This window comes from Diadema antillarum, unplaced genomic scaffold, assembly GCF_040938485.1.
Source record: "Diadema antillarum isolate AM-2024a unplaced genomic scaffold, OU_Dant_1.0 scf00000007, whole genome shotgun sequence".
NCBI lineage: Eukaryota > Metazoa > Echinodermata > Echinoidea > Diadematoida > Diadematidae > Diadema > Diadema antillarum.
Genome location: NW_027270896.1, coordinates 4,424,678 through 4,448,671, shown reverse-complemented (window position 1 = coordinate 4,448,671; position 23,994 = coordinate 4,424,678). Strand labels below are relative to the sequence as shown.

At 36.8% G+C, this 23,994-nt stretch overlaps 2 protein-coding genes across 3 annotated transcripts in view; both read right to left on the bottom strand.

The window, feature by feature from the left end:
* Positions 1–1,205: 1,205 nt before the first annotated feature.
* LOC139717298 (monomeric sarcosine oxidase-like) lies at positions 1,206–11,833 on the bottom strand. Of its 2 annotated transcripts, none has more exons than XM_071628792.1 (6): positions 11,662–11,833; positions 7,790–7,961; positions 6,767–6,911; positions 5,669–6,238; positions 4,463–4,606; positions 1,206–2,028 (listed from the first exon to the last, which is right to left on the bottom strand). In XM_071628792.1, exons 2-6 carry the CDS (start codon positions 7,949–7,951, stop codon positions 1,775–1,777), a joined length of 1,275 nt encoding a protein of 424 aa, XP_071484893.1. In that variant the 5' UTR covers positions 7,952–7,961; positions 11,662–11,833; the 3' UTR covers positions 1,206–1,774. The 2 variants fall into 2 exon arrangements, with proteins under 2 accessions (XP_071484893.1, XP_071484901.1); XM_071628800.1 differs by having other exon boundaries at positions 6,767–6,908; positions 11,662–11,832.
* A 7,475-nt stretch (positions 11,834–19,308) lies between these two features.
* LOC139716762 (lactadherin-like) overlaps positions 19,309–23,994 on the bottom strand; it is a 36,062-nt gene continuing 31,376 nt past the window's right edge. The window contains exons 7-10 of the mRNA XM_071628299.1: positions 21,740–21,896; positions 21,151–21,365; positions 20,606–20,749; positions 19,309–19,452 (exon numbers count right to left, since the gene is read on the bottom strand). Of these exons, the coding sequence (XP_071484400.1) occupies positions 19,309–19,452; positions 20,606–20,749; positions 21,151–21,365; positions 21,740–21,896 (660 nt within the window). The remainder of the gene's footprint in view (positions 19,453–20,605; positions 20,750–21,150; positions 21,366–21,739; positions 21,897–23,994) is intronic.

Here is a 23,994-nt window from a genome sequence, read left to right as displayed (position 1 = left end):
GTTTTCCCGGCCAATTTCGCACTTTTGTCAGTCCATTTGATAAAAGGTTCATTCAATTTAGCGAAAATCCTCGTCACTACACATTCTGTCATTCAAAATTTCAACTTGTTCGTTCAATTTAGCATTTCGGTCATTGAAATTCGCACATGTGCCTTTCGAATTCGTAACACGGGCATTCAAATTGGCACGTGCTCTTCAGTCATTCAAATTCGCCAGCACTGGCGGAAAATGGTATTTCAGTCATTCAATTTCGCGTATGGGCAGTCAAATTCCAAATATGTTCATTCAAATTGGCGTAATGTTATTTCTATTTTGAAAAGGTGAGAACCGTGATTTATATGTATTTAAATGTGAATTTTTGTTTCATCCACACACTGTTAAGTATATAGTAAAGGTATCTTTGACACTAAATAACTCAAGTTTGTTGCTCTGTTTGTTGTTCTTTCATACATGTTATCAGAACTATACATGCCATGCTTGCACCAGTACCATAGATTCACTTCACTTTCTTATGTCCAGTCATGGCAGCACGAGTTAGATACAGGCGTATCTCTCAAGAAGACAGGGAAAGAATTATAGAAGCATTCGAGGGTAATAACCTTGACAAATTGATGGCTAGAGCTGATCCAAGAACTTTTATTTATTCCTAATGATAATTAACGCAATCTAGCACCCACCAAATGAAAATAATGAAACATGCAGATGAAAGAAATAATCACGATGCAAATTGAAACCTCCTTCTCCCAATTATTGACAAAACAAACTTAAGATCAATGTATCTGTGAATGAAATAATGCTATCGAACATTATAAGCACATGCACATATTTTGAAAGTACTGTTGCAAAGGTGATATCAGAATAAAAGCATAAACGTGTCTGCTAAATTGACCGCAGTAAATGCGAAATTGGATGCCCAAGAATGAATTCGAATGAACGAGCGCAGCGTATACGTGATCACGTGACTATATCGTGCTAAATTGAATGAACGATTTGCGAAATGGTGCTTGTCTTACGAATTTGAACTGAAAAAGTGCTGACTCGAATGATGTAAAAGGTAATTTGAATGCTCCAAAATGAATTTGAATGAAAAGATTATAAAATTGAAATACCGAACATGCCGTCTAGGCTAAATTGTGCTAAATTGAATGCAGCAATTAGGAATTGGATTGAAAAAAGTGCGGAATTGGCCAGAAAAACCTATAATAATAATAATTGACAGTGCATAGCGCATAACACAATGATGATGTCCCTATGCGCTCAAAAAATGGAAAGATTATACAAAAAAAAAACATACAATTCCAATTACAATGATGGTACCGAGTTTCATGTTAGCAAATGACGAAAGCATGAACTACTATTTGTTCTGCGGTGTGTTTGTCATTAAACTCTCGAATTTTCCCAATTTTGTAAAGTGCGAATGAAGCAGAGTGACATTTGTGCGACTCAAAATTTTCCATGAGCAATTTATCATCCAAGATAACACCTAAATTACTGCAAGTGTGTGCTGCATGGATAGCAGTACCATCGAAGTCAAGAGACTGTATGGATTCTACTGCCCGAAAACGCGAAGAAATAGTGAGAAATTCTGTTTTGGCACTGTCCAACTTTAGGTCGTTAAGTACCGATCATTCCTTTATCGCTCTAATACTGGATTCAATCTGTGGGAATACATTTTTAACTTCAGATTTCTTTTAAACAAACAACATACAACTACAGTGTAATATACATGATTAAACAATCTTTGTACTTCTGTTTACTTTGGTGGGTAATGCGCTTAATATTTTGAAGGAGCTGTCGACGCTGGTTTAAAGCGTAGCTTAAACAGGTCTGCATTCAAATCGTGGTCCCAGGATCCTTTGCTAATCATCAGCGCCCCCATGCGGCCGATCTCGTCACTAGACTTTGCACCCCAGCCGTTCATGCAAGCCAACACTCCAACTCGAGGTGAAGCCATATCGCAGTACAGGTGTTCGTTTGGAGTCAGGGTAACCAGACACGAGTTGGTTTCCATGGAGACAGGTTTGAGGTCTGTATTAGTCATTACATTTCACGAAAAAAGAATTTGAAAATTGATAAGTCTCTTGTTTCTTCTAAAATGTAGCTCTCAATATACGTGGCGCGTGATTGGTGACAATATGTCAATAGTTACAATAACTATTTGTTTTAACCCCACTATACGTAAACTAAAATACTTGAATACAAGAAAGATTTCTTGAGAATATGTAATGAATTCATAAAGAACAATCAGTTATCTTCACCTGGAATAATCCTTCAATACTGCGATGCTTTGTTTATTTATGGGCAGTCACATAAGACAACTGGCTGTCTGAAACGCTATGACTCCAGGAAAGTCTAGATAAGAAGTTACAACTGTACTTTTTTTTCAAGTTTCAAGTTTCAAGTTTCAAGTTTCTTTATTTCACCAAAGCATGGAACATATTAAAAACAATGCATACATCAATATTCGGATACGACTACGAACATATAATACAGTGAAAAGGAAAAAAAAAACCAACAGAAATAGATTGACAATAACACATATATGAATAGGTTTCACAGATATGCTATGGAAGGTAGCAGCCAGAAAGGAAATGTCCCTTATTTTTAGCTGACCTAAAATCATTCATTCAATTTCAATTACATTTATCTATAGTGTGTTCAATTGAAGTAAAATGTAGGAACAGGACAAGACAAGACAAGACAAAACAAAGCACACAATGACAACAAAATACGGGATGTCTTGAATCATAAAGAATAAAAGATTATACTCTTGACCTCAATGAGTTTGGCTATAATTATAAAAGAGAATTTTTTTGTAACCAGATTTAAATGTATTCAAAGAGTTAGCATCACGAATTGCACAGGGGAGAGAATTCCACAGGGTAGGACCAATGTAAATGATAGATCGTTGATAAAAAGAAGTACGGGATAGAGGTAGGTGAAAATCATTCGCGGATCGCGTGCTATAATTATGAATTTGATTATTAAAAGTGAACAAATCTAAGAGAGTCTTTGGTAATAAACGATTTTTACACAAATACATAAAAATGCCAGCTTGATATTTGTACATATCATTCAACTGCAATATCTTCAGGGATAAAAAAAGTGGCTGGGTATGGGCAAGAAAAGTGGCATGGGAAATGATTCGTATTGCACGTTTTTGAAGCATTAAAAGTCTTTGAATGTAACATTCGTGAGCATTGCCCCAAACAGTTATTCCATAATACAAATGAGGTAAAATTATAGCATTATAGATTGACTTTAAAACAGACTTTGGGAGAAAACTAAGTTTATACATTACACCAATATTTTTTGATAATTTATTACAAACAAAATTAATATGATTCGACCAATTCAATTTATTATCTACATGAACTCCAAGGAATTTCACTGAAGATGTCTGCATAATTTGACAACCACACATGTTAATAAATACACTGTCAGTGTTAATTTTTTTCTTTGTAAATATCATAATATTAGTTTTTGATATATTGATTAATAATTTGTTCACTCGCAGCCAATTTGTAACATATTTTTAGTGGACAATATACACTTAAACGTTCGCAAGGAGTTTGATCACAATGCTCAACATATGCCTTCTTTAATACTATCTCACAGCTACTAATTGACGGCCGGTTAAACTGTGGTAAAAATGATCTTTGTTAGATGTTATCTTGATATTGATGATTTTATGTCATTGGTAAAATTACTATCTCTGTTCTCCCGAAGGGTCTTGCTCCTTTTACACACATGGGTCGAGGGATGAGAAAGAATAGGACATCAGGCCCAAGAGAGACACGCGCAGAGCACGAATCAATTCCGACTTTTTGTTCAATTGCCTATAGAGTCTTAGCCACTCAATGACAGATGCACTCAAAGCCATTAATTCAATTCAATTCAACTCAATTAATTCAATTCAATTCAATTCAAAATGATTTTTCCATATAAAGTGATACAAAGTAATACATAACGCCTACATGAGTACATATTTAAAGGAACTTTGAATCACGTAAGTTTCAAAAAAAAAATGGAAACAATTACTATAAGGATATCAACTCTGGTTTGGACAAAAAAAAACAAGTAAGCAATACAATCTTGATTTATAACTCTACATGGAAAAAAGAGGAATTCACAAGAAAAGCATAGCTTGTGAAAATTGTGAGTTACTCTAGAATCAATTCAAAGGGAGAAAAGAAAGGTTTGATCCCAACAAGGATGAAGCGCCATTTCTAAACATTTCAATGTAACTCCATCATCAAATAGAGCGAAACAAAACCTTTCCAAAAATCTTCCCTTGTTCCACAATACGGAATATCCTAGAAGTTGTGGTAAAAAAAAATACTGAACATTGTCTCAACACTTACTTTGTTTTACAAAAGGTTTTATTGCTAATATCTAAATTTGACAAGAATGGAGTATATCCAAACTCTTGAATATTTGAGAAATTATATAAAAACCATACCTGGAAAAAGACCACGAAAGACCTCCAACATCTCTGTGGCATCCCGGCCTCTCCCGTGGCTCTTGTACCACGATGCGGCCTCTGCCACCGTGTGTACTTCATCCGCAGGATCTGCCCTGAATCCTAATTTCAGATAGAACCTTCCTGCAAATCATAACAAAAAATAATGATATCATAATTTGGACCGTAAATGGTTAAACAGTACGCGTGCATTGAATAAGAAAACAATTAACACAACACCGAAACAAAAAATGGTACTGATGAATAAGGTTCTCTTTTATATCTACTATGTACTGTCAGCAAATAGCTGTTTCACGATAAATTAGGGATAATGACTAAAGATATTTCAGGTTACCGTACGATCATGCTACCGGTATTTGCGAAGATGTATACATCAGTTGTTCAGTATTTAAAATGTCTGTTGTCCATGAAACAGTGACAATTTTTAGAAGATGTAGAGGAATCTGAAGTTCTTTAAAAAAAGAATTACTGCTGTGCTGACCACATGTACGTGCAAATAACACCATTTCCGAGTGAGTTTGTGAGGGTAAAAGCAAAGCAAATTAAAAAAAAGATCTAACAAGATAACGTCATGCTTGAATGTAACTGATTGTGCATGATAAGCTACTTTTCACTTGTACAACTATGGCCTGATGATCATTTAAATTAACTGTTTTCAGCCACAGAGGAGAGTTATGTTTGTTTGTTTGCTTATTTGTTTTTGAAATCCAATTAATAAACATTTTGAAATCATTTACGATATTCAATGGAGTTGAATTTGCAATATACGTAACGATATTAACGTCTGCAGCATGACCGTAGAATATTCCCAAGTGTTTGCGGCTTTTTTTCTTTTTGCAAAATAGCAATATAATAATATCGTCTGTTTATAGTCACTAGTGACTGCATGTCGTGACAATTCTGTGGAGGGAAGTTTAATACATTCCTGGAAAATAAGTGTGCCTTTCTAGTAACATAACACCCAGGGGAACGTACTTTTAATTACAGAATAAGAGGAAGTCTTCTGGCCTATACTCTCAGAACATGGACTTCTATGAGGGAACACAACAAAAACAATGTTCTTCCCATGGATGAACAGTAGCTGTTGTATTCATCTACTAAAGTAATAACGTTTATAAAATTAAAAACAAACGGCCATAACTTAATGAATATTTGCTCATGTCAACCGAAGTTCATATGACCTACCGTCAGGATACTTAATTGGCGGCAATGCGTAGTTGTCATGGTAACCTAAGGAAGGCATCCCACGGAGTTTGTCAACGTCGTCTTTGCTCAGTTCAGCCAGGATGACAATTCCCCTCAAACTTTTGAAATCCAGCTTCTTATCTCTGGGGAGAAGATTGTAGTAATTGGTGGAAGCACCGCAGCAAAGGAGGACCCGCCTTGCCAGAACTGTGCGGCCAACTTTCGTGGTGACCTTCACAAACTCGCCTCCTCCTCCATTACCACCGCCACGGTTCACCTCTTCGACGTTGACGGCGACTTCGCGGATGATGTCGCATCCTCTTCGCTCTGCGAGTCGTTGTTGTGCTCGCACGAGAGTTCTCGGGCTGATGTGGCCGGCGTGACGAGGCGTCCATACAGTCTCAGTATTGTCCTCGACGTGAATATGAGGAAAAGTAGCGTGAAATTCTGTGGCGTTCAGGATCTTGTGCTGAATTCCAAGTCTTTCAGCAGTTCGCCTGTACGCAAGATTCGAAGGCGACCCTTTCCTATCGATGAAGGCACATCCAACCTCCTCATAGAATTTGAGTCCTTGAGAGAAAAATAAACAAATACAAGGAATGTTAGAAAAAACAGTTAATAAATATAAGGAGAGTCTTGGTGCACATCGTAAGAATCGTCAGGAGCACACTGGAATGAAACAATAAGAGTAACAAACAAAAGAGTAGATAATGTAAGAGGGTAAGCCGTTACTTAGATCTTTTTTTAGGTTACGGCAAAACATTTTAACGGGGAAAGTATTCAACTTCATGTTTGTTGGATATGAAAGTTATTGAAATAACACTGTCAACGGCTTCAAGAATAACAAATATTATTTGACTAGTACTTCTTCACAGAAACTACAATTTTGCCTCATGAAGCACTTCGCAATATTAAAGTTAAACTTGTTAGTACCCACAGCAATAGCTAGGCAGACAACTGATCAGGATACAACGTCTCGTGTAGACAAGTTGCCATGGTGATTATAGCGAAGTTTCATCCACATCCGTTGCACAACTGCACGCTTCCCCCCCCCCCCCCCCCCCGTAAAAACAGAACCTAAGAATCCCGCACGATTACCGCTTTCTCTCTCGATGTCCTTGTAACGTTGAATGGATCGTCGAGCCAAGGTAGCCCAGACCGAGTCGTGGTCCAACTCCCGCGTGATGCGGCCCTCGTCGTAGTGGCAGCCGAAGATTTCTCGATCAGCCGAGTTCCATTCCTGCTGGGAGTGACAAACGAATAAAGATCTTAATCCGACACATTTGTAGAATGTCCCTCTCCTTATTATTGTTTGTCATTGAAATTTCAAATCCGAATCAAAACTTGTTTGTGATAATAAGTACAAACAGAATGAATCAAGTTTTATCATAATAGGACATAAGATAATAATAGAAAATAAAAGAAATATAACACATGAAGTGGAGTTTAAGAGTTTTTGATTTTCACCTTTTCTCATCAAATATTCGTATCTGGATGTCAAGAATTGGCAATGTTATACCCTATACGACAGACATTTAGAAATATATGAAGAGTTTGTTTGCAAAAACCGATAAGTCCATTTTTGAAGATTTTGAAGTACGGTCTCTGTCATAAAGTACAAAATATTACCTTTTAAATGATATATTGGTCACTACATATAAGGGTACATTTTTGAAGTTATGGTCAAAAGAAGCAAAAAATTTTCTTATTATTCTCTTTATTTTTCTTGACCTTTAATCGCAAATATCTCCATTTGGCAAATATGGACTTATCGGTTTTTGCGAACAAACTCTTCATATAGATAAATGCATATCAAGAGTATAGAAGCCAACAACCAAATAGTAGTGAGATGACTAAATATTCAACGTTTTAAGAGAATTATCCTTCACAAAACAGTCGTTATTGGCTGTTACCAACATAAAGGCGAGTACATTATGCATTCATGTCAACTCATGCACATATCATCAAAAAGTAGGTGCAACCAAAAATGAAGTGATTTACTGGGGAAATCTTGTTCCTTTTGGTATAATTTCGTGCAAAAGATATGTGCAGGTCACAATTTGAGACTTTTAAGACAATATGCCAAAATCTTTGAAATACCAGTGCGACCTTTACACTCACCTCACCCTCGGGTTCCTGCGGGCCGATCAGGCAAACTTTGATGTCCGCTTGCTGCGACAGCCACTTGGCAGCAGCCGAGCCCACCATACCAGCCCCCACCACGCAAACGTCGTACATTGTCGCTTTTCCCTCCATTTCACATCTCAACTCTCTCTTTCTCATTGGTCACATTCTGTCACGTGGTAAGCACACCGAATATTCATTGCTTAAAGGGGATGGCTAGTAACTGATCAGTGTGAATGCTGGGGGTGATTGTTCCAATCCATGTGGGATTCATTTAAGAGTACATTATATATTTATTGTTGTAAGTAAATTATTTGCTTCAGAATGGTCTCATATTCAAGAAATATGTAGTTTAATCGCCCCGTCACTGTACAGGCATGCTAACCTGGAAATATTAAACTGCACATTACTTGAATATGAGATCATTCTGAGCAAACAAATTTTCATTCAACAATAGATACATAATGTACTCTTAAATGAATTCCACAAGGATTGGAATAATCATCCCCCAGCATTCCCACTGATTCCCACTGATCAGTTACTAGCCATTTCCAGTTCGTTATGCCGAAGGCGTTCGCTATTCCAAAGGTTTCTCATTCTGAAAATGAAACAAGGTTCGTTATTCCGAAGGTTCTTTGATTCGAAAGTAAAAAAAAAAGAGAGAAAACACAACAACAAACAAACAAACAAACATTCGTTACTCGATCCGGCAGATTGTTTATCCGAAAACGAACTGAGGTACGTAATTCCAAAGGTTTGTTACCACATTTGCAAATATGCGCTTATTTTCTATATTTTCTCATCAACGAACATAATGAATAACGAACTTCTTTTCTTTTTCTTATTAACGCAACTTCCAAATGAGGAACCTTGCAATTCTTTTTTTCGGATTTACATTTAAGGAGCCTTTAAAATGACGAATCCTACTTCATTTTCGGACTACCTTAATGAACTTCGGAGTAACAAACCTTCGGAAAAAGCCACAAAATAAATGTTCGTGTCACCAAAACTAATTATTTCCTTTTCAAATTAAGTCATCTATTTTTTATAGGGTGGGTCTATACGGAATTTGTGTGTTTCGGAATAACGAACCTTTGGCATAACAAACATCACCCATATTACAGGTACAAGTATTATCTTTTTTGTTATTAACGTGAAGCCATTTAACCCTCTCGTAAGCTCTTCAATATAACAGCACTAGCTCTAATCAAGTGCATAATTGTATTGATATAAAAATTTTTGCAGGTGTCTTGCCCGAGTGAATGAAAGCTGCGCACGTTTCTGAATCATATGAGGGTGGTGTGGGATCGTGGGTTTGCTCTTCAGGAAGGCACTTTGTCCACATTGGAGTACCAATGTCTAACGGATGTCGGTTGGTCAGCACGTGCGCACCTATGAAATGACGACTGGCTGGAATGCCCTTAAGAAAATGGAGAATGAGAACGGTCAGTGTTTTCGGAAATAATGCATCCAGTGACCGGGGTAATAATAGTCTGTAAAGTACACTGAGATTCTTACAAAGTCCACTAATGCGCTACATAAAGAACATCTATTTTTTGTTATCATCATTACTATTATTATCAGTATTATTGTGATGATATCCTCTGGAAATGGTGATGATATGGCCAGATTCTTGAATTTACAGATTGGTTTTAGAAATCCAGAATAGTTAGGGCTAGCAGTGCTCTTCTAGTGGACCCTGCCATCCAGGGAAAATGTTTGGATCAAACAATACACCATATATAGCATTTCCTCTATCTAAAGGGGAAATCTAGTCCAAATATAAGCCTGATAAGAAAGAGTAATATATTACGAGTTCAACGGTATAATTTTGATCGAAATCGGATGAAAAATAAAAAAAGTTATGACATTTTGAAGTTTCACTATTTTGGGAGCAAACATTTCTTGAAAAGTCAATATGAATATGCAAATTGCAAAGTGAGCATGCCATTCACTCACAACTTGCCATAATAGTTTGGACATACAACTTTTAAATTTCCGGCATTTCATTCAAACGCAATTATTCCCGAGGCTCAAATCCTATAACTGATCACTATTGTGAAGTTTTTCAACCATGCAGGAATAACACCACGTTCAGGCTTCAATGACAGAAACATGGAATTTTTGTCTTTTGTGTGTGTGTGTGTGTGTACGCCATCACTGGAATATTGTGAGGGTACGACATGGTTTAAATAGCTCACTCATTTGCATATTCATATCCACTGTACAAGAACTGCAGTTTTGCAGAGTATAGCATAACTTCAAAATCTAACTTCTTCATTTCTCATCCGATTTCAGTCAAATTTTTACCATTGAACTCGTTACTTCTTTTTATCAGACGAATTTATGTTTGGACTGGATTTTCCCCTTTAAAGGACAAACGCCCAGGGCTGCAAAGATTCGAATCCGGGAATGTCTGAATAAAAGTCTTTAGTATATAGCCTCAGCTACTATAACACAATCTTGTTTTCATAGCTCATGCTTATTTGTTATCACTTTAGAATCAATCTTATAGTTTGGCAATTTATCATTTGCCTTCGGTGTCGTAATGGTTTGTTTGTTTGTTCCTTTTCCATCTGAGAAGATGGCTGGATAGCCCATATTAAGCTAGGTTAAGCTGGTCTTCCATGGGGTCCAGTTGGATTTGAGGTGGGACCACTTCACCTGGTTAAACACCCTGCTCTTTGCGATGAATGAATGAAGCGAACCCGGGCCGCGTGATCGTGTGGCAGACGCGCTACCGACTGAGCCAACTCACCGCGTGTTGTCAATACATTTGGAGATGTCATTATCTTTCTTCAGTTATGTTTAGAGGTCGTTAAGTAATCTACATGAGGGAGTGGGGTCAAGATTTGTGACCTAACAAATTGACACACATACACACATACGCAAAAACACGAATTATCATGGGCCCTATACATGCACGATAGATTATATAGCATGGAACTACAACCTAATAGCTCGATCGGGTTAGATTGTCATACAACTATATAGGTCAATTCCTTTACAATTCATGTTTATCATTTCTCTTTTTCTCTGGGATTCAAACGAACATATTATAAGGGAGTACGTGTAATCCCTTATTTTGATCTCACAGTTGTATATTGTGGATTATTGGTAATGTATGTACTCCCGCATCTTGTAGGCACCCTAATATTCTGGATTGCTTTGTGAGTTTACAAGGACTCGATCGCTACCTCGTGTAGGGTACCGGGTTATACTCTATTAAAAGTGGAAATTTTCGCGGTGTTGAAATTTTCGCGCATTTCGCGCAACCAGAATCTAGCGCGAAAATAAAAGTACACGAATATTTGTGCTTGCCATATGTGCATGCAAGGGGACTTTTACAGTATGTGTAACGCGGGTATAAATTTGATGGCGTATTATTCCAACTCCAACGAAACATACCCAGCATACATGTACACAGTACGGATGCAGAGCAAGCAACGCCCAACTATTTCGAGTGAGAAATAATAGTGATAGATCGATCCACGAAGCAGCACAACACGCTTTTGTTGTACTCTCTATTGCTCTATAAATAATGCATATCCATAATGGCACTAGTATATGAACGAACGGATGTCTTCCCTGACGCCAGCCATGTTCATTTTCCCTGATCACATACGCTAAACGACACGATCTAAATTTACACAGACTGCTATTATTAACTTATATTTGCATCACACACACACACACGCACACACACACACACACGCACACACACACACACACACACACACACACACACACACACACACACACACGAAATTGCACACATGATGATAGGGGAAAATGAAACTGGCATGAGATGTTTTGATTGGATGTGCCACAGAAATAACGGTGTACGGACTTACGCGTATGAGGCTCACCATATTATTCAGGTCAATTCCTGATGGCAGAGCTGCATTGTGGCTTCTCCGTACGAGAGCTTCACTGCACGATTTCTTGCACGCTGAACCCACATACATGTATGATCTTTTGAACTTGGGTGAGGTGCACGTATGCACACTAAATGTGCGGAAGAACTCGCGGAGTACGGGTTTGTTTACTTCGAACCCGGGGTCAAACTGTGTTCTGTCTCTGTCCAGTCTGTGGGCAGCTAGCCTTCGGCTGAGGCTTGGTGTGTGTTTTATTTTTATTTCTTGATGCGCCTGACAATTGTGATCAAATCACATTGCCTTGTCTATTCAAGTACTAGTACCTCCTTGATCAAGCGTCTATCGAGGTCGTAGTAGCACGAGGCCTTGTCAAAAAGATACACACACACACACACACACACACACATATACATATATATATATATATATATATATATATATATATATATATATATATATATATATATATATATATATATATATATATATATATATATATAGATATAGATATGAGTATATGAATATAAGAACGACCCAAGTCCAATTTTTGGCCAAATTTAGTTTGACATGGAAAATTGTAGCTTATGCATGGACTCATCTTGTGTGTAAATGATAAATCCTAATTACCCCTGGAAGTGCCTGAAATGAATGAGTTAAATCTTATATTAATGTAAGAATGAAGGACTTGGGTCATTCTTACATTCATATAATAGCGCCCTTTCTCATCCTTCTCCCATCTCTATAGCAGAATATGTAGGAATCAAAGAACGACCGAATTCCATATGAATCAAAGAACGACCCAAGTCCACCACACAAAATGGCCTCTCCACAATTAATGTAAATGATAATTGTCATAATAATATATGTGACCTTGCACCTCAAAACGAACATAAAGTCGCACACACTGATTTTGCGTAAGGACTGAAAATAAGTGAAATGGGTCAACCTAGCCGAACTTGACTTTTTTATATTTTCTGAAAGAACGGGTCTTCTTTTACATTATGCTAAAATTTGGTATCATACAACGGGCAAGAAAGTGTGTTTTTTAAGCAGTTTATCTCGAACATTTCTGGTAGAATTGTGTGATTAGGTGTGTCTTTAGAATCCCTTTTTCATTTCTGAAAAACCTTGTCCACACTCTTCGCTTTCAACTCTAATAACTTTTGAAAGGATAGCGCTACTGCTTTGAAAGTTGGTGTTAATTATGGACAGAATGTGTTAATGAGGCATGCTTAATTTCAGTTTAATCTGATAATCCCTTCATTGTTGTTACTCTGGTGGTTTTCTTCCTGTTTTTTTGTCCCATTCATTGCACAGCCAGCACGGTTTGGTAAAGATTAAGCGCTTGAATAGACACTGTACTTTAGAGCCTCTTTTCTCAGTTCACAATTTTCCTGAGTTTGTGCTTTCTTTCCAATATTTAAATAGGTTAGGAGAGTCCATTTGATTTGAGTTATACATCATTTTAAAGCTTAAAGTCTGCTCTTTCAGAATATGGTATTAACTAAAAATTCTTCTCTGGCGACTTTTTGTTTGTTTTGAGGTGCAGTGTCACATATGTTCTAATTTGTATATACAATGTTGCCAAATAAAAAAGATATGAAGTTTTTTTTAGTTTACTCGAAATGATCTTCCATGGACTTGGGTCGTTCTTATATTCATATACTCATGTATATATATATATATATATATATATGTGACCCTGCACCTCAAAACAAACAAAAAGTCGCCAGACATGAATTTTTAGTTAAGACCGTATTCTGAAAGAGCAGACTTTAAGCTTTAAAATGATGTATAACTCAAATCAAATGGACTCTCCTAACCTATCTAAATATTGGAAAGAAAGCACAAACTCAGGAAAAGTGTGAACTGAGAAAAGAGGCTCGGAAGTGCAGTGTCTATTCAAGCGCTTAATCTTTACCAAACGGTGCTTGCTGTGCGATGAATGGGACAAAAAACAGGAAGTAAACCACCAGAGTAACAACAATGAAGGGATTATCAGATTAAATTGGAATTAAGCATGCCTCATTAACACATTCTGTCCATAATTAATGCCAACTTTCAAAGCAGTAGCACTATCCTTTCAAAAGTTATTAGAGTTGAAAGTGTAGAGTGTGGACAAGGTCTTTCAGAAATGAAAAAGGGATTCTAAAGACACGCCTAATCACACTATTCTACCAAAAATGTCTGAGATAAACTGCTAAAAAACACACTTTCCTGCCCGTTTTATGATACCAAATTTTAGCATAATGTAAAAGAAGACCCGCTCTTTCAGAAAATATGAAAAAGTCAAGTTCGGCTAGGTTGATCCATCTCACTTATTTCCAGTCCTCACACAAAATCAGTGTGTGCGACTTTATGTTCGTTTTGAGGTGCACAGTCACATATATATATATATAATAACAGCCGATAGTTGAGCATGTTTCCTTGTTTTTATTATATATATATATATATATATATATATATATATATATATATATATATATAGTGTGTGTGTGTGTGTGTGTGTGTGTGTTCATTTCTCCAGGGTTACAGTCCGTTCCGTCGAAGCGTCAACTCACCAAGGTATGAACGTTTTCCCCGACGCCGCCGCACAAGTCAAATTCATCCGTATGTTCCGCAATAAAGGTCAAAATTAAACAGAACGAGGTAAGTATTAGGTGTTACAAAAACATTTCCCACCAGTTTTGACTATCAGATAGCACTGACATTGATATGAACATAGTATAGCGGAATAGATCGAGTTGGAGGTATTACGTAAGAAAGAAAGCATACTAGTTTCTTTAAATTCAAGATTCTTTTTCAAGTTAGCCTTCAGATTTTGCTCTTTTTTCAACACTCTGTACAAAGCTTTTACTTTGAAAATGAGTCAGTTGGTGTGTGTAGACGTATGGTTAACACCCAGAGAATGGCCAGGGTTTGAATGATTTATCAGTCATGGGAAATTCCACCATCACAGCTAGTCTTTCATCCTGAAATGTAGAGTATACTGCATTATGCACGCACAAGGAAACATGTGCTTACTTGTTTGTTTTTTTCATGTTCATGCATTTTACCCTTTACCATAAATTCAGACTGGCAGTGCCCAGGGCAACCCATCATGAATTATTAATAAAGTATTCATGTGCCTTGGAGCAAGAGACAATTATTTAGAAGTCTAGTCAGCAAAACTCTGAAAAGGTGGACGTTATCACGCCCATTGTTCAGGGTCATTGTAAGTATGTAGGCTACACTTGCATACACATTATTGGTTCCTGTGTAAAGTTTACGCGTTGTACAGAGGGTTAATATTTGACCAATAGCTTTAAATCAAAAATACCATCCATTGTTAAATAATTGTAACGAAATTAAGCCTGTTCCTCAACTAACAATCCTAACCTCTTTTTTAATATTCAAGAATGCTCTTCGAGCTGCTCTACACTCTTCATCAAACGCGTGTTTGTTTTTTGTACCGTGTGACAAAAAAAGAAATCCCCACTTTTTATCCTTGATAGTTCAAAACTGTGTGTCGGATACTACTGACATTGATATGAGTACAGTAATAGCTGAAAAGTATACTTATAATCATTTAGTTGGAGGTAATTTGAAATGGAAACATAACTCAGTTTCGAAACATCCATGATTAATTTTATATTCAGGTTCCAAAAAGTTGAGTATCAAATGGCAAATCTGGCGGTACAAGCATTTCCTAAATTAAAACTTTTATCAAATTGAAGCCCCCCTCCCCCCCCCCCCTCTCTCTCTCTCTCTCTCTCTGTACGTTGTATGGTCATAAAACATGGATCATATTGCTTTGGCATCAACCCCGTTTATTGGACACTAGGCAGCTGCTATAGAGGAAAAAAAAGACATCGTACATTTGAATTCTTTTTACATTTGTTTTGAAGCTTTATATCATGCAAAGACAATGAGATAATGAAACAAATTATGTTGTAATATCATTGTACACAAATTCAAGCTGGTAAAAGAGATGATATATTTTAAATTACACTTAGACAATACATCTAGCATACTCTTATGTAAGGGGATACTATTTTCTTTGAGTACTCTTGTATTTACGTTAATGTGGTAGGTTTGATTGATTGATTGATTGATTGATTGATTGATTGATTGATTGATTGATTGATTTTATTTCCGCAAAAAAAAATATGTACATCACTTCTTATTGAATAATACAAAGAAATTATCATAAAGTACATGAATCTGCGGCTGGAGGGCCCTGGTCAGCTCCGCCCTCATGGTGGCGCTGTTCTACCGAGGGGTCCAGAAGAAAACACACTTGGTATATCTGAGATTAACATGCAAACTTATATCAACAAAAACTACACTGTACAGAGTTAAAATAGCATCCACTACTACCCTTCAGTTATACAAACACTATTACCATGATGGTAATGAGCCAAATCAATGAATCTAACAAATACAAACATCTACGCATCAATGAAAAAGAAGAACAAGAAAAATACATCTACAAATACACTTAAGCTGAAAATTTGATACTAGTATATAAACACGGTCCTCTATAACTAAGATACTTGTGGCAGTATTGAGTTTTGGGTTTTGGAAGAACAAGAGTATCAACAGAATGAAGATTATATGGCGTATTGGAAAATCTAAACATCTCTTTAAAATACGGTGGAGAAACATTATTTATGGCATTAAATGGCCTCTGTTATGGCCTCTTTTATACTACTTTTATGGCCTCTGTTATACTACTCAGTTGTTGCCATGTGAACAGACCTAGAATATGCCTATACATTTAGTTGCATGCTCTCTTAAATTCCTGCCTATCGGTGTTTTTCCTTCCACTTCTAGTAAGACCTTCGGTACCTTTTCAAATTTTGTTCTGTATCACAAATATCCCGTGTATATGCAATGTACATAATTTCTTTGTTCATTTTGATGGAGGTGAAAATAAAGTTGAAAGTTGAAAGTTGAAAGTAGTGTCGCATGGCGTCATAGTTTCCCGGCATTTTTTTCTTTTCTTTTTTTTTCATGCAGTATTTACATAACTGCGTAAACCGCCCAGAAATTTCACCAGTTTGACAATATTCCTGCACATTGTATCTATATATATATCCCATTTCAAGTGTTGATCAATCATAACACCAAGGTATTTCACAACATCCTTTTGTTCTATTCTGTTTCCAGAAATAAATAATGTCAATTTATTACATTTTATACTTAGATTATAACGAGAACTCAGTAACATACATACTGTTTTGTCACAATTTACACTAATTTTATTCAAACACATTCATTCATTTTTGAGTGGAGGTTAGATGTTTGCATTGTTTTAATTGTTTGATTCTAATTGAATATCTATATTAGCTTTATTACAATGTTAAATAGGGGCTGATGCACAGGTGCCAGGTAAAATGTCAGAGGTAGAATTGTCCGAGGTAAAAATGTCAGTTGTAAAAATGTCAGAGGTAAAAATGTCAGAGGTAGAAATGTCAGACGAAAAAGTGAGGTAAAAATATCAGAGGTAAAACATTTTACTTCTTACTTACTTTAGACTTCAATGATCCTGTGCATGAGACCTTCGTATCTGGATGCTTCTAATAAATAGAATTGCTAAGAAATATGACACGAAGATTCAAACCTAATTTTCAGCATGCAACTACACATAGTTCTGACAACCTTTCAGATAAGCCCATATACTTGCAGAATAAATCTACAACTATATATATATATATATATATATATATATATATATATATATATTGCATGACCTTTCAATGGATTTCGGAGAACAATCATGAAAAGAAATGAGCTAAGTTTCAGTCAAATCCTTCAGAAGATAACTGTCCAATACCATTCTACTTCTTTTTAAGTCTCTTGACTGACCATTTTTATTTTGTTCCACATGTCATTTTGTGTTTGAATCATACTAAATAACATACAGAATACAACATATAATTATATTGTATGTTCAGATCCAGGAATTTACCATATCATTATCAATTATGCGAAATGCAAGAAACAATCATTTGTAAATCATAATGCATGAATAATTATATGATACTTCTAAAATCAAATGTACACTTCTTTAATACGATGTTTTACATTAAAGAGATCGTATAGTTTCGATTGAGACCTAACTTCAGGTTTTTAACATTTTTTGGTGAGATAATGAGAAATCTCTTATGAAATATCAAAGAGCATGTAATTCCATAAGGAATTCAACCTTCATTTTATTTAAATTGGTTTTTGAAATGGCTGAGATATCCAAAACAGAGCGATTCTAATAAAATGTGGGACCCAACTTTTATTACAATCGCTTTGTTTTACTTTGGTGGTTTGTCTTTTTAATGTTTCAGTCAATCCAAAACAGACTTTCATTAAATAAACTTTAAATTCCTCTTAGATGGTATGCTCTGTACTATTTTACAAGTGTTTTCTTGGTATCTCGCAAAAAAGTTAGAAGCCCAATTCTCATTTTCACCAGTATTGTATCCCTTTAAAATGAGTACGGCCAATTATTCACAAATATTTTTTTTTTTGTTTTTTTTTTGTTGTTGGTTGAAATACAGATAGTTATTGGCAAGGTAGTCAGTAATATTCAGATTATACGAAAGCATTTATATGATATATGCATACATGTAATGTATAATAGAAATATATGTATACATTGATAGACCAGAAAAACAACAATCATACTACAAAAAGATTCGCTTCCCCATTAAACAATTATTGTCTAACTCCCAAAAATCATTAATTAATTCAAAATTGTATTATATTACGATTATCATAATGTTTAGAATGACTTTTTGAGAAACATGCAAAGTGATATAAAGTTTACTTTTTAGTTTTCTTAAAGGTTTAAGTAAGGCAGAGAAATCGCGCGCGCGCGTACACACACACACACATACACAAATGTCGTCAGAGCAGCTGTGAAGAAAATGTGAAAAAGTTATTATTGACATAATGGTAAGGATCTTCCATCATTCTTTAATTGCAAGTCTATTAATAAAGTATCACTGGATTTCTAACTGTTTTTCTTCAGCATGAGGCAACCTTGCTGTTAAAGATACTGACTAATTCTTAACTTTATGCTTTGATAAATGCAGTGATATCCCGTAAGATTCTTAATGTCTTTTTTTCAATATATTTTCCTTTGTCATTACAGATAATAATCATTATATGTCGTAAATATGTTTATCCTTATGCTTTTGTATTTGTTATTTTTAATTGTCAGCGGAAACATTTTGTTCCACACACAAAGTTCATTATGACTGACTAACATCTGTACCTATCCTGCTGGAAAGAACACAATGTCCCACAATGTGAAATACAACGTGAAACACAGTGTGAACACAATCATGTGAACACACCGTTAAATTCGAGCATTGCAACAGTGTGAACTCATCGTGAATCATCAATTCAAGCTGTACAACAGAAAATGAATTTGTGAATACCTTGTGATAAACCACACCACAGTGTGAAATGATCTTCATACTATTACGTTTTCACACAGTCGACTATGTCAACACAGTGTGGAACACTGTGTTCTTTCCAGCACGGGTACATTCAAGACAACATTAACTCGTGACACGAGTACTGACGTTGGCAGACATGTGTTCCGATAAGAAAGTTGAAACTTAGTGTGAAGTGTCCCAAGTAGTTAGGTGGACATCATATCAAGAACCCAAGGACTTCGAATCGCATGGAGGCAAAATTCTTGTACGTATGTGCGTGAATCTTCACGTAACGAGCGTTGATTGGTGAGTCAAACAATGACGTCACGTGGGTATTGCGGTCAAAGTTCGCCGAAAAAATCTGAAAGATTCAACACACGTATAAGCATGGAATCACAATTCCGTCTATGCTGATAGTGATTATGATTTTGATTACAGTCATCATGGTGATGAAGATGAAATGTCAATATCAGTCATACACACACACATACAGATGTTTCCATGTGGTTGTAGTGACCTATTCAATTTGTTTACATTTTGAGTAAAGTGTCGACTTTTTTTCCTTTAACATATCAAGATCCATGATGGTAAGGTTTCAGAACATCTTATCAAAACTCACATAACTTACATAATTACTTAAAAGAGGTAGAACATAAATCGACAGTGATTTACAAATTAATAAATTTCTGGGAAAAAATTAGTCCCTGAGCAGGTAAACCAATAAATCAAAATACTAGAGAATAATACACTAAACAAGTATGATGACAACATGAGAGGCTTACGTATTCCTGTGATGTAAAAGATCTAATTCTATTGCAATACTTCTTACTTCACTTGTGTAGAATTCGTGCACATACTCTTTTTGTTGTGCCTTTTATAACTTATCAAATCGAACATACTGTGAAGCTGCGATGTCAAATTTTCGTTCATAATGATTCGTTATGAATCGTATCCAATTTTGAAAACCTGTACCCTGTGTAACGAATTTACTGATGTCTAGATTCAAAAGTCTTAAGGTCTGATTTTATTCTTATTATTTTTCTTTTGGCCATGGTGACGTCGTCATGTGATCACTTTAGGGTATGAACAACAGACCGGTGTTTGAAATAATGACAAGGGTTCTGGTGCTGCCTACTTTCTGTTTTTTTTTTTCCTTTAAGAGACAGACATGTTACAAAACAACTCTTTTTTCAGTGGATTATTCCATTAATTTACCGAGCACATGCAAGTGCCATTCAAAAAAATATGACCTAAATAGCAGGGCTTAAATCATTTCATTGTCTTGATCAAGATGGTCTAAGAAAAAAAACTTGAAAACAACATTGGTTCTGCTGGTATTGAGACGTAGTTTGAATTTAGTTGAAATGTTTTTGTTTGTTCTTTGTTTCAAACAAAGTTGGAACACCGGGAAAAAAATCATGCTCACATTGTTACGAACTTCCCGTGCGGACTTTGTGTACAATAACCAAGTTTATTCATCTTTTAGATGAAATATTGCTCGTGAAATTGCCTACCTGCCGTGTTCCGCATCTTGCCACAAAATGCCAACTGACGTCATCCAGTGACGTAGAAACGAAGATGGATGTCACCCAGTTGTTCCAGTGGTAGCTACCCTGAGTGATCACTCCGGTTACCGTGGCAGTCTGACCAATGTCAATCTGAGGATTACAAAATTATAACGAACTTTTTGATTTATTTGTTTGTTTGTTTGTTTGCTTGCTTTCAAGGTCCTGTTTACCTTCGGGAGCAGTGATTTAAAAAGTATTCAAAATATCACATTTGATGCATTGTGTAGGTGAGGTGTATCACAAAACATCTTACCATCCATCCGACTGCGCGTCATTTCGTCAATCTTGTTGTAGTATATTATATAATGGTGGCACCTACACTTGAAGGATAAGAAACCGAGGAGAGAAAGGCATAACAAGCTAAGGTTTTGTTGCGTGTTTTGATTGGGTACATGCGATGGAGGTTCAACGCTTGAAATAAAAAGAAATAAAGGTAAAGAGGGTTCCTTATTTGAATAAACTTAACATAGACAACATTATTTTTTTGTCACCTTGACCCATGGATCCGAGTCACTAGAATCAGCGGTCCAGGACCCACCGTCTGGTCCAGGTACCATGAGGTCGAGTCTGCCGTTCGTGACCCCGTAGAAATTTGTCTGACCGTTGTAGGTGGACGAGCTTGTAAGCCGGTCATCTGGAATACTGCCGTCCCCCACACCAAGGGGATCACCACGTTCTACCTTGCATCCTTCATCATCAAATGACGCTAAGAAGAGAGACAGGCAAATCATGTATCAGAGGTTGGCCCTATGCGAAAAGGACTTGTGATATTAAAGTGTATCCTATGTTTCTAAAAAAGGGATATTGAACTCGTTAAAATCCATGAATACGTTCACATGACTTTGTCAATATGAGGGAATTATGGGATTGAAGTGCACTCCCAATTTAAGAATCCGTTATTGAAGTGAGTTTAATACTTTCCCTGCAACTGAAACAATACGGATTCAAATGGAAAATGAGATATCTTATAACTAATTAATGAAATAACGACGGAAAATCGCATAAGAATGACAATTAAAAGACACACCTGCAGACCAAAGGATTGTGTTTTAGTTGACTTGACGGACGAATAAAACATACCAAGATTGCTGTGTATAGGACCATAGCCACGGAGTTCGAGCCTGACTGCCATCTCATTGTTGAAAGTTAAGGGTTGAAACCGGATATATTGGCCCTTGATCGGTGGTCGAAAATAGTGCTTGACAGGAGTGGTAGAGTCGAAGTTTCCCGGGAACACCTTAAAAAGTTCATGAAGTCATTTCAAACCGTCAAAAAATGAATAAAATAACGCCAAGTAGTTCTAATTGTGCATGTATATAATAAATTATGTGACCGTACATCACAAAACGAACAAAAAGTCGCACCCCTTGATTTTACGTGAGGACTCAAAAAAGGTGAAACGGGTCAACTAAGTCAATATTAAGTTTTTCATATTTTCTGTAGGGGCTACCCTTCTTCTACATTATTCTTAAGGTGCTGGATCATAAAATGAATGGGAAAGTGCATTTCCAGCAGTTTTTCTACATCCCTTGTTTGTATAGTTAAATCAGGTATGTCTTAGAGGCCTCTTTTTATTTCTTGATAATCATTTGCACACTCTTCACTTTCAAGTCTGATAACTTTTGGAGGAATAATGCTACTGCTTTGAAAGTTAGCATTAATCTTGAACAGAATGTGTTAATAGAACATTCTTAATTTCAATTCATTCTGATAATCTCTTCATTGTTGTTCATTGCAGTGTCCCATTCATTGCACAGCTGGCACGGTTTGGTAAAGATTAAGCTATTGAATAGACAGACAGACCTCCTTTCTCGGTTCACACTTTTCCAGAGTGTGTGCTTTCTTTCCAGTATTTAGATAGGTTAGGAGAGTCCATTTTAATTGAGCTATACATCATTTTAAAGCTTAAGCCCCTTTTACACTTTCACGGATCGCATCACGGATGACCACGGATCGTCAATCCGGGATCATCCGTACTGTTTCCGGCATGACCGTGTTGACTCCGTGAAGTCATCCGGCATTATCCTTGATCATCCGGAATGTCCGCGGAAAAAAATTAAGCTTGCTTAATTTTTCATCCCGGACATCACGGATGAAAATCAATACGAACTCTTCCTTGTTGGCACCGTCTACTCCGTGTTGCTTCCGTATTCCTTCCTTGAAGGCACCGGCTATTCCGTGTTGCCTCCGGACTCATTCCGGGACAATCCGTGAAGACATCGGGACGTTCGTATTAGCATCTGCTCCATCCGATGGTCGCCTGAAAAGCTTCAGTGACCCACACACATTTCCTTGAAGTTGGTTTTTTTTGTATGCGTGTTTTGTTTTGTTTTGCTTTGTTTTGCTTTGTTTATGTTATGATGTTCCCGCAAAATGAGAGTTTGCAATAAAGAGATTTGCCTGACGTCGACAAGCCGAGGCATACGTGGGCTGCTGTAGATTTTCTGATGTGCTTGTTATTAGCTCTGGAGGCTTGTCGCCCTAGAATGATAAAGTATCAAAAGCAAAAGTAAATGTCATCTTTCAACATTTTAGGGATATCCGTGTAAAGACCGCGAAGGGACCCAGTTGCACCCGTGCTCTTCCTTGATATGGCCGTGTTAGCTCCGTATCGTTTCCGCTGTGGTCCGCGTTCGTTCCTTGTCTGTCCGTGTAGGCACCGTACTTGTCCGTGTAGCCTCCGTATTTGTCCGTGTAGACATCCAGTCGGCATCGTATTCACACCGGCATTGAGAGAAAAATCGATATTTTGCATGCCGGAACACCACGGATGACGATCCGTGGTCATCCGTGAAGCAATCCGTGAAAGTGTAAAAGGGGCTTTAGAGTCTTCTCCTTCAGAATCTTTCTTAACTACAAATCCATGTCTGGCGACTTTTTGTTGGTTTTATGATGCAGGGTCACATATTGTCGTCGAAGATCATTAAAAGCAAAGAAAGCAATTTATTATGCTGTGTTGTCGGTTCCAATTTCCCTCCTTTTGTCTATTTTACGTAAGAGTAATTCACGTTAAAGTCGGACGATCGTCATCCCTAATAATACGTAAACTCCCGAACGACCGAAGTTTGTACATGCAATTGCGCAATGCCAGACTCGGTGCTATATCCATAAACGTGTGGGACAATGCTGCCACTGAGACATGTGTGTGTGCGTGTGTGTGTACGCATCATACACAAAGATTGTGACCGCGAGCGAGAGAGAGGCCAGAAGACGCGTGGATTTTTTGGCCTCTCTTCATGCGCATAGGCACTGAGAGTGTGCGTCCATTCGGAAGCTCTCGTGGCTCGCTCGGACAGCCATTTTGGGTCAGGAGATTTGTAGCACAGAACTCTTGT

Coding starts and splice junctions, on each gene's coding strand:
- LOC139717298 (XM_071628792.1), bottom strand. CDS start 7,951: ATGAGAAAGAGAGAGTTGAGATGTGAAATGGAGGGAAAAGCGACAATG. Junction 6,912..7,789: donor CGCAGGAACCCGAGGGTGAG/GTGAGTGTAAAG, acceptor TGTCACTCCCAG/CAGGAATGGAACTCGGCTGA. Junction 6,239..6,766: donor GGACATCGAGAGAGAAAGCG/GTAATCGTGCGG, acceptor TTTTCTCTCAAG/GACTCAAATTCTATGAGGAG.